At 27.7% G+C, this 18355-nt stretch overlaps 1 protein-coding gene across 2 annotated transcripts in view; it reads right to left on the bottom strand.

Annotated features, from left to right (window-relative positions):
- Positions 1-1121: 1121 nt before the first annotated feature.
- Positions 1122-18355, bottom strand: part of LOC107443538 (putative mediator of RNA polymerase II transcription subunit 26) — a 24573-nt gene continuing 7339 nt past the window's right edge. The window contains exons 4-11 of one of the 2 annotated variants that reach the window (XM_071182486.1): positions 17197-17235; positions 14590-16047; positions 13133-13475; positions 12929-13081; positions 12787-12828; positions 11376-11434; positions 8986-9135; positions 1122-7777 (exon numbers count right to left, since the gene is read on the bottom strand). In XM_071182486.1, the coding sequence (XP_071038587.1) occupies positions 7577-7777; positions 8986-9135; positions 11376-11434; positions 12787-12828; positions 12929-13081; positions 13133-13475; positions 14590-16047; positions 17197-17235 (2445 nt within the window). In that variant the 3' untranslated portion in view covers positions 1122-7576. Of the gene's footprint in view, positions 7778-8985; positions 9136-11375; positions 11435-12786; positions 12829-12928; positions 13476-14589; positions 16048-17196; positions 17236-18355 lie in introns of both variants that reach the window. The other variant, XM_016057457.3, reaches the window with a different exon arrangement.

Raw genomic sequence — 18355 nt, 5'->3', positions numbered from 1 at the left:
ACTCGCAAGCATTTCATCAAACATATAAAATGATTGGCGCTTTCATACGTTATGGATCGAGGGTAGGCCGAAATGGATTGTGGTTGAATGAATGTTGAATAGGACAATGTGAAAAGCAAGCTTTTGCATAATACAATCCGAAAATCCCCATGGTAAAAGAAGAAAAATCTCATTTTCGAAAAGGGAAAATTAAGCATTTTTCAAAAACACCCCATGAAAAAAACACCTTTAAGTGCTTTCAAAAAACAAAAATCTAAAAAAGCACCTTTAGGCACTTTTTAAAACAGCTACGCACAATGAACTATCGTATTATTTAAGTTACAGAGCAAATACTCATTTGCAAAAATTATTACATACTTAGATATATACATTCAAGTACATACATACAAAAGATTTCTAAAAATGACTGCCAATTGAAAATAATCAATTAGAAAGAAAAAAGGAAAATGACAGAAATGATGTGTTTGTAGCGTTCTGCTTAGGAAAAGATCATTTATTCTAAGTTTCAGAATTAGTAATTAAAGTCATAAACAAACTACTGCAGACCAAGAAAAAACTACATGCTTTATTTTGCATGTCAGGATATTATAGTGAAGTATTGATTTTATCCACAGAATTTTTTAGTGTCATTGCAAATGGTGGTTACTTCTGAAACGTTGTTCTACAGTTTTTTCTAGTCAGCAGTGCCATCTGTTGAAAAAGTTAGTAATTTAATATGAAACTTAGTGCAAATAAATAAGTAGATTTCCTATTTCACGACCAGAATGCAGCGAATCATAAAATTTCTATTTCTCTTTTTCTAATTTTCATTAATTGGTTTTTAAAATCAGACTTCAAATCTCAATCTTTGAGATACCCAAAAAGTATACCCTCTATAATTTGTTATTGATCTCTATTATTATTTGTGCCCTAATTATCTAGTTCTAGTGTAAAATCCTGAAGGCATATAACATTACAGTACCTAATAGTATAAATATAAAATTAAAATCGAAAATGCAATTAACATTGATTCACTGCATCTTAAATACATCGAAAGTAAAGGTGAATATGAGAAAAAAAATATATATAAAAGAAAGAAGAAAATATTATGATGTGTTGTGTAAAGTGAAATAAATTAAGAATTCTAAAAATTTAAATCATATTTTATTATAAATGCATGAAAAACACTAGAAATGCACTGAGATCAATACTAACTTGACTTCTCTCATGTCTCACACTTTAGTAAAAGATTTACAAAAATATCACATTTTCAAAAATAAGAAAAATATACTTTTTTTAATTTTATCAATTTTTCTAAGGCACATAAAGAATTTTGTACTACAGAAATGAGAAAAAAAGACTTTTTCTACGCTACTATTATGAAACAAATGTTAAAATAAAGCTAAAAAATTAGGAAAAAATCACAAAAAATACCAATAACAATAGTACTCAGAAATTTAAATAACTTATTTTCAATATAAGCGAATGACATTTAGTTATAAAATTTCAGTCCTTCAATTTAGATACCTAGATTTAAATACCTAAATTTAGATACCTTTATATATCTAAATACAGGGATTTCATCAATCACTAAATCACTTGATTAAATCATGAGTTTAACTTGCTTGTTCAAAAGAAAATTCATTGATTTATTCACTTGTTATTTTTTAAATCATTATGTTGAAAATATATTTATATTCCTATTTCTCCATCAATAAATAAATAATTCAATTATGTCTATTAAGTTTTATGTCATACAAGTGATTATAAAACTTAGGAAATATTTTGTTAATGCATTTAATTAATAAAAACAAACTTGTTCTGCAAGAGTAATTCCCAATGGTGATCGGATTTAAATTAATTAAATCTTAATATCTGACAGGCAAATAGGCACAATAACATTACAACTCATGCAAATATGTTTGCTAAAAAAATAAATAACTTTAATTTTATTTATTTGATGATTAAATTAAAATAATTAACTAATAATACAAGCAATTTTAGTACTTCAGAAATTAGTCATAAACTTCAGAATGCGAAAAAATTGAACAAAATGCTTTAATTTGTTTCTTGGAAAAATATTACGCGTCCAAAAAAAAAATTTTAATTTAAATTTAATTTTATTAATTAAAAAATTTAAGTAATTTATTAGAAAATTTATTACTTTATTAATCTAATTTCTTATAGTGTTAAAATTTTGAGACAATTGAGTTAATTTAATTCATTCGTAAGTTAATTTAATTCATTTTTGAGTTAATGTAATTCATTCGTAAGCTAAAACTTAAAAATTGAATTAGTTCAAAAGAACTCTTTTAACCTACGTACGCATGTACTAAAGTTTACTTGATCATCATTAGTAAAGGATGCATTATGGGATAGTTTTAATCGCTAGGATTTTTTTTGCAATAATACACATTTTGTACGAAATTCATTTAATTCCAATAATTACAAATACGAACTGATAAAAAATTAAATTATAACACAAGTTATAAAAAATATTTCAAAATAAATAGTAACACCTAGCTTAAATCTTTAAAAAAAAAAAAAAAAAAAAAAAAAAAAAAAAAAAAAAAAAATTAAAANATTAAAATTAGAAAGTACCCAGGAAAGAGTACTCAATTCCAACACAATAAAATCACAATAACTTTATCAAACTTATGAGCATTGTCTTGAGGTAATAAATCACTTAAACACTTAAGCTAATAATAAGGTATTATTTGTTGAGCAAATTATTTCACACTTAAACTTTATGATGCATCTATACCTAATATAAAAACATAGAATAGTAAAACAATAAGTTTTACACGTTAATTCACATAACATAAGAAACAAACAGCATACAATGAACTACGGCATTATAAATTAAATACAAAGATTTCACTTGTTTATACTTTTTGAAATACTTGATGACAAACTGTAATAAAATAAACATGAAATAAAACAACTGCATTAAGTATCACAGTATCAAATTAAATAACAAAAAAATGATATAAAAGAGGTAGTAGAAATAGAATAAGGCACTATGATTCATGGGAAAGTAAAACTTTCCTTGAAGCTTATATCATTGCTGACTTAATTAATGAGAGAGAAGACCCTTGGGACATAAGAACCTTTGATCACAACTGCTAATGATCAGTACATGAACCCAATTTATATCGACTATATCTTTCGAATGACGCCCGGTGGCTGAGCGGTAGCGCTTCGCGCTGTCGTGCCACAGGTCCTTGGTTCGATCCTTGGGCCGGGCAAGGCCGACTCAGCCTTTCATCCCTTCAGTGGGTCGATAAAATGAGTACCAAGCATGCTTGGGAACTAACACTGGGGGTTCCGCGTTCGGCTGACCACCTGACCGGAACATATGCTCCNATATCATTGCTGACTTAAGTAATGAGAGAGAAGACCCTTGGGACATAAGAACCTTTTATCACAACTGCTAACAATCAGTACATGAACCCAATTTATATTGATCGTATCTTTCGAATTAATTTATATCTATCAAAATAGTCTTATTTACGACCCAAAAGGTATGGATGATAAATAAAGAGACTAATGCTTTCATGGAAGAACTATGCGTAAGCCAATGACCAAACAACTATATAGTGTGAATCCTTCTCTTTAGAATGTGTATCTCCTGTGCCTGTAGAGAATTTAGGCTAGCCATGATCTTCCTTTTTAAAAGAGCCGTTTCGTTTTTCCGGAAAAATTATAAGACTAATAATAGAACAACTAATCGCCATGAAATTTCACATGTAATTAGAAAAAAAATAGGTGTTGAAACCTTTTTTTTACAAAATATTTTTTGCAACTTTTATTGCAAAAATGTTCGGCAAAGAATGTTTAACTAGTGCACGAGTTTATCAGTGATTTAAAGAGGCCACTACCTGCGCCATCTTGGATTTTGGATTAAATTTTTGTATTTCATTTTCTTGGTGTGTTTTTTTGTACTAAGAAACTTTTTATGACACCATATTATTCGGCAAAGCAATATCTTTCAAAAGAGGTGGAAAATAAACGGGTTGCTTTATTAGAAAAGGAGAAATACAGCTTGATAATTTTTCAGACTTTCTGCAGGATTTTTCTCAAAACTTTAAAAGCAATAAAAACTGTGATTTGTGCTATTTATGAATTTGAATCAATAAATTGATACAGCATATTTGTCAGTTTTTAGATTTTTAAAAATTTAATTTTATTACAGTTTAAACTGATCAAAACAGTTTTGGATGATTCTTATAGCGTTCATTGCACAAAAACAGAGATGTTTTTTTCAAAATGACAATCGAAGTTCATTTTTTATGCTAATTTTAATACATATTTTACCTACAAGAGTATTTCACTTACAAGATTTTAGTAATGCATATTTTATTTACAAGATGTGGTGATAAATGTCCAAGACAGATCTCATTAAATATCTCTAGAAAATGTTTTGTGAAAAACACATTCATTTATTACCATAGGCATACACTAACTGGGTATGTAATTCTTTTATTTTCAAGAGTTATTAACAAGCAATCCTGTAAATTAACAGCCACACCTTGTAAATCAATTTTTGTTTTAAAAAAATCAAATAACATTTTATGCAGCACAAATATTTTGATGTATTAATTACAACAAAAAAAAACGCTTTTAAATATAAAGTAACAATAAAAGGATGAAAAGAACACAACTGTATTTCTATTTTTCAGCAAAGGTGTTTAATTTTATTAATGCATTAAACTACCTCAATTATCATTAATACTGAGCAAAACTTTTCTTTTTAAAGTTTTTAATATCAAATGAAAAATTATCATGTCCTACTAAAACCCAGCATCTGAATTAAATATTTGGTAGAATTTTATCACTAAAAAAAAAGTTATTTTCTGTTTCTATGCAGCATTCAAATTGAACAGCATTTGGTATGATTTTATCACTTAAAAAAAAATTTTAAAAATCCAGTTTTATGCAACATTCAAATTAGACAACATTTGTTAAAATTTATCACAAAAATTTCATATTCAGAAGAAGAAAAAATTCTGTTTATATACCTTTACATAGTGATTATCTAGACTACAATTAATTACTCTTATTGGATGGAATTTTTTAATGACAATAAAAATTTATTAGAAAGGTAAGAGATTCGATTAAAGTAATCTTTTGGACAGTTTTAAAAAACATACAAATACTGCATTATTTGGGTCAAGTGGAATTTATTTCATGATCTATTTTTGAAGAAATAAAAGTATCATACTATAAAAGTATCTTACAGTATGTAAAAAATGATGAAAATTAAAATTTATCATTTCTTTATGCAATAATTAGAAATATTTAAAAAATAATTAAGTTTAATAGCATGAAATTTATTATTAAAAAAATTATTCATTTATAATTTGACATTCTTTAAGCCAGATGATTTTAACTAAAAATCTCACTTTCTGCCATTATTTAGAGTTCTGGTTTCAGGTTATTACTATTAAAATGAACATGTTATTAAATAAAACCTGCACCTATGAGAGACAACAGTACTTAAGAGTCATAAAAACATTATTAAGTATAAACATTAAAGAAGGAGGGAAAATAATAGGAAGAGATAAATAATCTAGATTAATTAAACTCAACTAAAGTTTTATTTAAAATTTATATGAAAAAAGTAACGGATTTTTGAAAATAAAAAATTGTTTAAAAGGGAGAAGAGAGTTTAGAAATAAAAAGTCTGCTTAAAAGGCTTACATACAAAAAAAATAATAAACTGTAAGAAAAGCAAATTAAACTTATTAATAATAACTGTAATAAAAACAAAACTAAATTTATAATTCATAAGTAAAATTTAAACATTTGTAAGAAATCAGATCAAATTTGTCAAATTGAAACAAAATTTTCTGAATTCAGAACAAATAAGAATATGTAAGGTGAATAAGTAAAATGAAGATATAAAAATTTACTGTAGTTTATAAAGCGAATCGCTATGTTTATCTGGTTAACCAGAAATTAATATTTTTTTTAAGACAAAAATCAATTTTTAAAACATAATATTCAAATCATAATTTAAAGCTTTAAATAATAGTAGGTTTTTTATAGAATTACGTATAGATAAAAAAAACTATTGAATTGAAACCATAAAAATTTAAAAGAGTTCAATTAAATAAAGCATAAAAAATAAATAAATTCTCTATAGTTCTTTGGTTAACCAAAACAAAATAATGGTTATCAAGCAGAAAATGACTGAATATAATTTTAAATCCAATTCTTTTGACTACACAAACGTTGGGCAACCAAAAATGATTTGCTTCTTTGGTTAACGAAATTTATACATCTTTTTTGGTTTTTTATTAACCAAAATAAAATTGTAGTTCTAATCTAAATGAAGAATAAAATAATTAATTATCAGAGCTAGGATGTTGATGATAAATGATATATTTCATTTTAAGAGCATTTTACAATTCATTTTTTTTTTTTTTTTNTTTTTTTTTTTTAAGATTAGTTTAATTTTGCATTGAAACTTGTTATTTAAAAAATAATAATAACAAGTATAGATGTTAAACAGAGTTTTTCAAGACTTAAGAATCTGCTGTTGAACAACGGACAATCTTTCAATTTTTGAGAATATCAAAGAACATTTAATAATACTTAACAAACTCAGATGTACTTGAAAGATTTTAACAATATCATTTATATTTATCTAGCATTTATGTACATATATACATAGATATATACACAGTTGGACCCAGTTTAACAAACTTCCATTTACCAAATTTTGCCCGATGTTACGAATTATCACCAATTTAGAGAATGATAGTCACTGTCTCTATGAATTCCTTAAATCGGGGTTCGACTGTATATATACAGGGGCGTAGCCAAATCTCTCAACAAAAAATAAGTACTTTTTAAGCACTCAAAAAATATTTTCAAGCAACTATATACATTAACAAAATGCAAAATAATTTTAAAAGACTTTATCTGATCATGATAAAATAACTAGTTTCTGACAAAGAACTTTTTCTTGATTATATTGGCCATTATAAAATGATAAAGAGATTTTTCGGCTTGATATCTGAGGGTGGAAAATGAAGCTTGAAATTGAGAATACCTTGCAAAATGCAGCAGAGTTGCACATAAGAGTGCAAAAATCTCACCGAATCCAGCTCATAATACGCAGCAAAAATCGACATGGTAAAAATAAAATTTCATTTTCGAAAATTAAGCACTTTTTAAAAACACCCAAAGCACCTTTAAGAGCTTTTAAAAAACAAAAATTGAAAATAAGCACCTTTAAGCACTTTTTAAAAAAGCTACGCACCCTGATATATTATATATGCATACATATTTTTTTTTTGCTTGTTTACCTAAAACATATTTATTCTAACCTTTACTGTATTCAGCAAATTCTGTAAATGCAAATTGGGACACATATTTTTTTTTTCTAAAATTAATATGAAATATATTTCTGAAAATTTTTAAGAGCATTATTTTTTATTTTAAGGTCATTTTTGGTGATTTTATTTTAGACTTTTAAAATATTTTTTAAGAACTTCCGGACTACTAACATCCTAGCTTAGTTAAATAAACTTAAATTACAATTAAATTGACAACACAGGATAAGTCGAATCTTCCTCTCTCCTGATATTTAAGAAGCACATAGCCTCTTTATTTTATCAACTTCTGCCATCAACTTTAATGCACGTCCCATTGTAAATCCCATTGAATCTATGAGATGCTCCATCTTCAACAGAGACAGTGCTGCACCATCAACTTCATTTTCTTTAAGCAAATCTGCATCATTTGCACAAATAGGAATGCTTTTTACAAATGTGTAAACATCATCAACCTGCAAAACAATAAATTTATATGAATAAAATATTCGAAAACTTTATACAATAATCACCATTTAGAGCGATTGCAGTTGTTGCTTATTGATATCAAAATTATGGTCCTGTTTTTCTCAATTCATTTTTTAAAATTATCACTTTCTGTGATCAATAAATTTATTAATGTTAACAGAATTTTTATTTAATTTATCAAAAATTATCTTCAGGTAGTGATTTCTTATTAATCCCACACAATGAATAGCTTTAAGTCTCAGAAGAGCGAGATCTTATCTGGACCGAGAATGAGAGTGTCAATATTTTGTGCCATGTTCGCTTACATACAACTTGACGATATGTATAGCAGAAATCTAACTGATTTAGCATTAAAACAAAAGATCAACATTTTCTTTAACCCCAATAAAGCACAACAACAGTTGGCAGATAGATTTACATTCAGGGTTCTATTTACACCTGTTTGAGTGAACGTGGGGACTACCACTAGAGAACCGAGTAATGGAATGTTGCTTCATATCGCATCTTTTTACATCATGGCTTAGAATTTGCAGACAGTTTTGTAACAGATGTAACAATAATAGTTTACTTTCGCTAAGGTATATGCGTATTGACATTACGTAAATTATGTGAGAGTTAAATAGAGTCATCACTTGTACTTCTGTGCTTATGCTTTTTCCAAAACCATAACTATGTAGCTTAAGTTTGTTTCAATACATCATAATCACCCTTTTCATCTATCATAGTATTTATTTTACGAGTTATTTTTTATGTTGTCATATTACTTATGCATTGTTTAGAAGTAATCATTGTTTAGAATTAATCATGCATTGTTTAGAATTCAGTCATTGTAAGCGTCAAAAGTCTTGGTTTACGTGCAGTTCTGCTAGTTTCCAGCATGAATCATGCACTCTTTTAGCCAGCAGTGTGTTATCTTGGTGTAACTTTATTTTTCTGCTTTAAAAAAAAACATGAGGCAAACCATTTTAGAGTAAGGGCTTTGAAAGCTGTCAGCAGATGATTGCACAAATCATAGGTGGAAAAATAGAAACCCATTGACATTTAAAAATTAAGGAAGTTGGTAGGAAGGCCATATAAGGAAATAAATATCAAACCTGTTAAAACCAATTATCAAATCTTTCAAAAATAAAAACACATGAAAGTTTAAAATTTAAAAAAAAATTGTTGAAAATTATACACTGTAAGTTATACATACACTCCATTTTGATAGAGAAACACTGGGATCAAGTAAATGGATAGGAATGAGGTTTGGTGGATCTAGATTCTCTTCTTTCTTATCATCTAAAATAATGACACTTTCCTTTTTTTCTGGCTCACTCATAATCTCAATCTCTGCAGTTGATTCCTAAAACGTACACTGAATTTTATATTCAATCCAAATAAATTTTAGTAGCACATAAAATACAAATTATCTCATTAGCATACGAAAGCGACAGGAAAATCTCTGTCAAATAAGTAAATTTTAATCTTATAATGGCCTAACCAAAACACGGTAAGATACTGACTTATCGCCATGAGAAATAACTCTTGCCTTCAAACATTTTACTGCTGTTCCTAGATTATGGAACTAATTTATTATTTATAGCATTATTTTTGCCTATTTATGAATTTTACTTACTTTTTACAATTTAGGCTTTATGTCAAATTTTAAGTTGGGTCCTAGAATGAAGGTGACAAACAACTAAAGACATCAAATGCAAATATTAAGTCCATAAACTAACATCAATCAGCCAACCTATATACCCAAAGGATTTAATGTTTGAGATTGATCGAGAATATAAACTATTTGCACTAAATGGAAAATTTTGCTTTCATAAAATTAGATAACCTGTTTCCAAATTTATCAGCATCAACTTGTCCAATAACAGTACAGACTATTCTCCTGACGGTAAGTCACAGTAGGTCAATAAAACCTGACTGGCTTAATAAACTGAGAAAAAAGTCCTTATGTTATGGAATGGAGATGACAAGAAAATGTTTGTACGAATTGGACCCAGATTGGTTAAAGGGTGGAGTATAATATTAATGATAATTAATAAAGGAAAAAATGCAATAAAATAATTAACTAAACTCAGCGGTGCGACAGCCCATAGAGGGCCAAGGCCTACAGTGCCCATCTCAGTTTTCTTGACCTTGGACTCTGGGGTGCAGATGTTCCGGTCAGGTGGTCAACCGAACGTGGAACCCCCAGTGTTTAGTTCCGAAGCATGGGTGCAAGTTGGAAAAAAGGCCAAGACTGAAAATTTTTTGACTGAAATACCTAACATACACAATACCCCCTCGACGTATGCTAACTATCTAAGAAAGCTTTACCATAATACATCAAGTTTAAATTCTGTACGAAAAATATTTATTCATCTGTCTTTTGATAAAATAACAACAGGACATAAGAAAGTAGACCAATAACGTAGACCTAAAAAATATTTTTAAGGACAGAAGAAAAAAAAAATCCAATTTCCATCTTCGAGTCAAGTCTTGCTTCCGTCTTACTTCCGTCCGTGGACATTTTCAAAAGACGGAAATCCGTCCTGGAGATGGAAGACTTGCACCCATGTTCCCAAGCATGCTTGGTACTCATTTATCGACCCACTGAAGGGATGAAAGGCTGAGGCAACCTTGCCCGGCCCGAGGATCGAACCAGGGACCTGTGAGACGACAGCGCGAAGCGCTACCGCTCAGCCACCAAGTGTCAATAAAATAATAAAATGAAGTTAAAATTAAATCTATATAAAGCAGGATCATTTTTAAAATTCATATAAAGGAGGAGAAGGATTCAAGCACTTTAAAATTTTATACAGGTTTTATTTATTTTAACAAGAATGCTATAAGCATTTACTCAAGACGTTATTTTGCAATTTTTGGTGATTTTAAATAAAAACCATATTATCTCAGACAGCAACAGATGGCAACATTTTTATTTCGTAGAAAAATGAGTAGTAATAATTTTACTGTAATGTTTATGTAATAAAGTTAAGGCTAATTTATTTGTTATAGTAGAGCTCTGATTATAAAATGTCTGATAAAACATTCTTCCCTACTTTAAAACTAATCTTATCTTAGAAAAGCTCTAGTAGTCAAAGTTTTTTAAAAAAATAACTTATTTTTTTAATTAATATACAAACTTTTAAATAATAAGTGATAAAAATTACAGATAAATTACATATTTAATAAACTGTATTTTATGACATTTAGAATACGGACCTGAAAAAAAAAATCCTCTCAATTAATCAGGATTTAGGTTCAAGAACATACTGATACAGTATGAGTCTGATAATGGTGGTAGCACAGTATAAAATATTTTTATTATGTGATTAAAAATAACTATTAAAATTTTAATTTAATACTTTAATGTTTCAATAAATCATAGAGGTACAATATTCAACAATATAAATTCCCTGGATGCCCCCTGACAGGGGCGGGACGGGGTTAAGCTTTGATTCAACAATATAAAGCTGCATAAAATCCAAAATCTTTGGTTTTCCTTTTTAACATCTAATTTACGTCTGAAACATCTAAATGTTATAGATACCTAATGTAATCAAATATGATTATCATATCACACAAACAAAACTATAATTTACATACCTCTAATGACTTAGAAATACATTTTTCTGGGAGACTTTTTTTTCTTGGCCTACCCCGACCTAAAAAAAAAGTTCATTATTTCCTTCAAAAAGAAACACAAAATTAATGAAAATCTGAAATAAATATTGATAAAAAATTATAAACTTTTCAGCAATAAAAATTTTATTGACTCTATAGAATAAAATAATACTTTTTTCAAAAATTTTTAAAAAAAATTACTTTTCACATTGCATAGTTAAAAAAATTATCTTTACTGCAAAATATTGAACTTAATATTTTAGAAGCACTGATAATTCTACAAATTTAGTATCTATTGGTAATATCTTTGTAAAAACCTGAAAAGTAGAGGCTTAAATCTTTTCAAGGTTTTTTTTCTCCACAAAAATGTAATCTAATACAACAGAGTCAATTGCAGTTTCAGACTAATCATTTAATCCTATTTTTTTTCCTTTTTTCAGAGTTTTCAAAGTATTTATTTGTTCTACTTAAACTAACATTATATGGTGAAAAATTCATTCAACTTAATGAATGAACCATCCAAACTCTATGACATAAGCGGAAACAAAGATACTTTTTCAAAAAAAATCTAAAAAACTGCAACACATTTATAGTAATGCTAGAAAATATTAAGTGCATAATTGTATTCTTACTTTAGAACAGCTTTTGCAGTAGTTCAAAATAAAATAAAAAATCAGGACAATATTTTACAAAAAAAATCAAAAGAAAATCAATAAACCTTTTAATATGGTTTGTAATCAGGACATTTTAAGAACAAGTTGAATAGATTATATTAAAAAGAAACAAACAGCTAAAAAAAATATAGTATAATATAGAGCTTTAAAAATTTAATTTCTTCAAACTTATTTTTTTTAAAAGGGATAAAAAGGTAACACTTATTCTAAATTTAATACGATCGAAGAATTAGTGAGTTACCCTTAAATTCAATAAATATTTTCCATGACTTCTTAAAATAATAATAGTCACCAAAAAGGATTCACACAATCTAAAATCAGATATATCTTATTTTAGATAATGAAAACTGTTAGTGAAAACAAGGAATTTCATTTTAAACAAAAGTTATACAAAATTTAAAGCTTAAAGGAATAAATACTTTTTTGGACAGGTATATTCCAGTAAAATAAATACTTTCTAACTCCTTTAAATTCTTTTGTGAGGTAAAAAGCCTCTTGACAGTTTTAAAAAAATTAAGAAAAAACACATAGAAAAGAGGGGAAACAAGAAAAACACATAGAAAAAAGGGGGGAAACAAGAAAAAACACATAGAAAAATGGGAGGAAACATCTAGAATAGAATAGAAAAAGATTATTTTATTATTTTTAAATAAGAGTTTATGCTTCATATTTTTAATTTAACCCAATTTTTTTCAAACAAACAACTGAGTTAATATTACCTCTTTTGATTAAAACTTCGCCTTTTTCATCAGGAGTAGAAGCTGGAAAATATAAACCATACAATTAAATCATTTTAACAATAATATTAATAAGATATTGTTAAAGAAGAACTAATGATGTTTTAACAAAAGAACTCTTCACCTTTTGGAGACGCTAATGGTGTTCTTGAAAGAGACTTCCGCCGTAATCTAGAAAGATATTGTGGTAATGGTTCTGTATGAGATACTGATGATAAATTTGTAAGAGACTTGGTATGTGGTTTAGAAAGAAGCTCTGTTTGTGGTTGAGGAAGAAGCTCTGTTTGTGGTTTAGAAAGGGACTCTGTTTTTGGTTTAGATAAAAGAGGCTCTGTTTGTGGTTCAGAGAGAGGGTCTTCATGTGGTTTAGAAAGAGGCTCAGTTGATGAGTTCAAAACAGAATCTGTTGATGGGTTTGAAAGAGTCTCTGTTGAGAGCTTTGGAATAGAATCAGCTAATCGTTTTGAAAGAGGATCTGTAACTGGTTTTGAAAGAGAATCTGTAACTGGTTTTGAAAGAAAATCTGTAACTGATTTTGAAAAAGAATCAGTAACTGGTTTTGAAAGAGAATCAGCAGCTCGTTTACTAAGAGAATCAGTCGATAGTTTTTCAATGAACTTCTGAATCCTTGATGAAGTACAAGTAGTGCAGTTTTGATAAGGTGATGAAACCTAAATATTATTTTAAAAAATGCATAATATTAGTTTTTAAAATATAATTAAATTAATTACAAGATCAGTAAACAAAAAAAAATGGTGAAGCAAACTTCTTTTTTAAAGCTTTCAAATGAACAATTAAGTACATAATATTTATTAATTTATTACTTTTACAATAAAATATGCTTTTTTTAAAAAAATATGCTTTTTATCATTATTTTTCTCAAAAAATTGTTTAATCTAAAGAGGTTTGAACATTTATGACTTAATGGTCATATTAACTGAGTTAGCTTGACTAAACTTAATTGACTTAATATACAGAAAAGAATTAAAAATATGCCATTAAATTAAATCAGTATTGTAATTACTGATACTTTGTTCTTTTAACATTAATGGAAGTATTACATTCAATTTGTAAACAGCATTGTTTTGTAACTATAGTTCTGAAAATATCAAAATTTACATACATATATAGTAATTGCAATGATCACAGTACGAGATATTCTAACTTGATCCCACTAAATTTTTTTTTTTTTACACTTAATATTTTTCTAACATTAAAAAAAATAATTAAAAGTTGAATACTATCATTCCAAGACTAAACAAAAGTTCAATTGATGAAAAGGAAACAAGCCTAATACCTATCTAGTCAAAAAGCTGGAAATTTACATTTTTCCAATATGCTCATTCACTCAAATCTTAACTTAACAAAATAATATGCTTCAACTGAACATAACTTTAACATAATAATGTACTTCTTGACATATTAAAATTTTCGGTACTTACGTATTATCGCAACCAGGTTGGCGCGATTTGTAAGTTTGAGTAAGAAAGTATGAATAGAAAGAAAATGTACATTTATTAATTACAGATAATTTTTAATACAGTTTTTTATATTTTGTTTTAAAATTATTTAAAACAAAATTATTATTAATAAAACAAATTATTATTAATTAATTATTATTAATTGTTATTAAAACAAAAATTACAAATTGTTATTAAAACAAAATTATAACACGTAGGGTTGCCGTAAGTAGGGTCGCCAAATTTGGCGATTTATGTGAATTTTGGCCTGGTTGTGTTAATACGTAAGTACCAAATTTTCTTAACGTATAAAATTTATACTAACTGGAAAAGGCTCGTTTGCTTCTTGTATCATAAATCCATCTATGTAGTGAGTCAAAATACTTGGCCTCACAACAGCTGTTTGAATTTCCTTTTCATTGATTAAAGTTGGAGGAGAAACTTTAATAGGTTTATAAGACTCTAAATGGTCGACTTTTGCCCCTAACATAAAGGGTTCACTTTTCTTTGGTGTGACAATTTCATTTAAAGGCTCAGAAACTCCTGACTTTGATTCATACAACTCACAACCAGATTTTAGTGTGGGTACCAGTGATTTTTGTGGTGTGTTTGACACTGCAGATGATACATCTGGCAACTTAGTGGCGTCTTCTATAGGGGACAACATTCTTTGCAAAACAGGTTCAGTGTTTGATGAGGACGGCGTGACTGTTGGTAAGGGAGATGTGCTTGACGAAATAGATGATGATTTTGTTGTGGATGTCGAGCTTGACAATGGAATTTGGGAGTTTTCAGGAAGTAATTTGGGCAACGGAGGAGTTTTTTGCAATGAGACTGGTGAATTTGATAATGAAGGCGATAATTTTGGCAATACAGGTGGAGATTTAGACAACTGTGATGACACATTTGGCAATAAACTTAGCTCACTTGTTGTCACAGGTGACAGTGGAAAAAATGGTGTGCTTGTCAATATAGATGATGTGCTCGATGATACAGATGATGTGCTTAATGATACAGGTGGTGTGCTTGATGACAAAAATGGCATACTTAATGATACAATTTCTGACTTTGACTCATCAGATGGCATGCTTGATGACACAGACGGTATACTTAATGATACAGATGGCATGCTTGATGACACAGATGGTATACTTAATGATACAGATGGCATGCTTGATGACACAGATGGTATGCTTAATGATACAGATGGCACATTTGATGAAACAGATTGTATATTTAATGATACAGGTGGCATGCTTGATGGCACTAAAGACATATTTTGAAATGATGCAGATATGGTGCTAGGTAATACAGATGGTATGCTAGATATCACAGATGTCGCGCTGGATAATTTGGCAGGTGTGTTCGACAACACTGTTGATGCACTAGACATTTCAGGCCCTGTAAGTGAAGCCGAAAAACCAGTGGTATTTACATAAACATTTAAAGGTTGTACAGCAGGAGATGATGAAACAACTGACTGTACTGAGCAAGTAACTGATTTCCAGTCATTTAGAAGCATTGTGTCGTTTACTTTGTGAGATAAAATATCAGTTTGAGTTGTAAGTTTCGTTTGTGGTGTTAAGGATGTAGATTCACTCAAATTCATAGAAACTGTAACTGGTTTAAATTCAGGAACATTAATCTTAACTTGTGCATCTAGGTGCGTTGTATCAGGTTCCAAATTAGGTATTTTTGGAGCTACAGGTTGTTTGTTCGGAAATGCTTGCACTTCTTTTCGAGCTACTAATTGATTTGTAATTTTTGGCAACATTCTACTTATCTGAAAAAAAGAAAAAGCATTATTTATTTTGAATGAATATATTATTAGATAATGAATAATTATATTCTTATTTTCAATAAGCGCTGTATTTAGTACTAAAGGACTAATAACAGAATTAGCAAACAGAATTTTATCTAAATGGTTTTTAGAATCACTAAATACTAACCTTACACTTAGATACAAAATGATCCAAAATTATTCCCGCAAAATATAAGTCTAGATCAGAAGTGCAAAAAGACCAAAAAGAAATTCATTAAAATTTCTTCTATTTAATCTGTTTGATTAGTTTACTCTACTTAAAATTTAATTTTTTATGCATTTTAAACTGTTTAATTAATTTATAATTGTAGTTGCTTTGTTGTCCGTTTTAAATATTTAATGCATATTAAATGTTAAAAAAGATTTAATAACAATAAAAAAAATTAATTTGGACAATATTATGCTTCATTATTTTAAAAGATTGTAGTAACAGAAAATTATTTATCTCATTCCACATGGCATAAAATTTTATTTATAAACTTTTCATTAAACTGAAATGAATTTAAAAAAGTAATGATATTTTGAAAAATATTTATACTCTGCTTTTAAGTTTCGTCACAACAAAAATAAATTTTCTCAAAATTTTTAAAAAGCTCTCTTTTAAAATCTGTATCTAAACTCACTGATCACTTTGGTTTTTTTCCATACACAAATAAATTTACTATTCCCAGAATTAAAACCTTGAATAAAATGTTTAGAAGCAATTTAAGAAATACAGAAATTAAAAAGCTTTACATGATAAAAGAGAATCCAAATTAACATTAAATATGTTTATCAGACTAAAATTTTGGGAAGTAATTTAAGAATTACTGAGAAGAAGAAATTAAAATAGTTTTGTATCATAAAACTTCATTTAAATTAATATTAAATGTGCTAGCAGACTAAAATTTTTGGAAGTACTTTAAGAGATATAGAAATTAAAACAGTTTTGTACAGTAAAAAAACTATCCAAATTAACATTAAGTATATCATCAAACTAAAAGTTTTAGAAGTACTTTAAGAAGCACAGAAATTTAAACAGTTTTGTTTGAAAAAACATTTTTTGATTTAACACTAAATATGTTATTAGATAAAAAAACAGAGTTGTGACAAAAAAAAAAAAATTCCTACCTTGCGACGCTTAACATTCATGCCTTGATACTCATTATCCTAGAATTTAAGATTGAGATTATTCATACATTCCAAAATACTGATATTGCATAATTGTCTATAAATAGATTATTGAATACAATTGAAGAGCTTTGCGGATGCAGTTTGTCATACTGACATTTTTTTAAAAAATAGAGACTAATGCAGAAAGATCTTATTTTTGTCTTACTTAACTATATAACATTTATTTAATTTATTTAGTCACTAAATTTGGGGGATTTTCAAGGACAAAGTGTTTTGTTTAGAATTTTGGTAGAGTTTTTAAAGTGGATGAAGGTACAAAGTACATTCGGCAGCAAACAGTCAACAAGTAGCCTTAGAAACCATGACATTTGAGAGAAAATTATAATGACAAGCTTTTGAATACTATGACTTAAATATTTTTATAGTTTTTGCCAATAAAAAGCTTGTAGATAAAAAATAAAAGCAAGTTATAATTTTTATTTCCTATAGTCAACTTATACTTTAAAGTTAATTACTTAAATTTATTGAAACTTCATTGAGAGTTTTAATCTACTAAGCTTTTCAACTATAATAATTAAAAATGTAAAAAATAAAGATTTTTTTTTTAAATAAAAGCTTTATTTTTTTTAATTTGATTTAATCATATCTTTTTTTAATTTTATCTTTTTATTTGACTTAAATCATATCCATCTATTTAATTTGAAATATTGCATAAAAATATAAGCACTGATTGTTTTTACAGTTATTAAGTAACTCTTTAAATACAGTAGAACCTCGATTAACCGAGCTTCGATTAACCGAGGTTCCTGTTAACCGAGGCAATAAAGAAGTCTAAATTTTTTTTCTCCTCTCCAAAATGAGCTTGGAATAAATTATACACATATTAGTTCGTTGTCCGTGTTACAGGCACTTATTCCCCACAAAAGCACTCAACTTCCATGAAATATTACACCCTGAGAAGAAAACATCCATGAATGCTTTGTTAACAGTGGTCATGTGACTTGTAAGTTTAATCATGTAAATTTTAAAAATACAATATTTTCTTGAGATTTGTGTTATTTTTGAAAATGCGTCTTTCGATATTTAACTAAGTATAGTTAAAAAAAATTCCATTTTACTTTTTAAAATTTACTACTAGAGTTGATTTCCTTTTTAA

This window comes from Parasteatoda tepidariorum, chromosome 6 (assembly GCF_043381705.1).
Source record: "Parasteatoda tepidariorum isolate YZ-2023 chromosome 6, CAS_Ptep_4.0, whole genome shotgun sequence".
NCBI classification, from domain to species: Eukaryota; Metazoa; Arthropoda; class Arachnida; order Araneae; family Theridiidae; genus Parasteatoda; species Parasteatoda tepidariorum.
The sequence above is the reverse complement of the archived record's forward strand: the minus strand, read 5'-3'. Positions and strand labels throughout refer to the sequence as shown.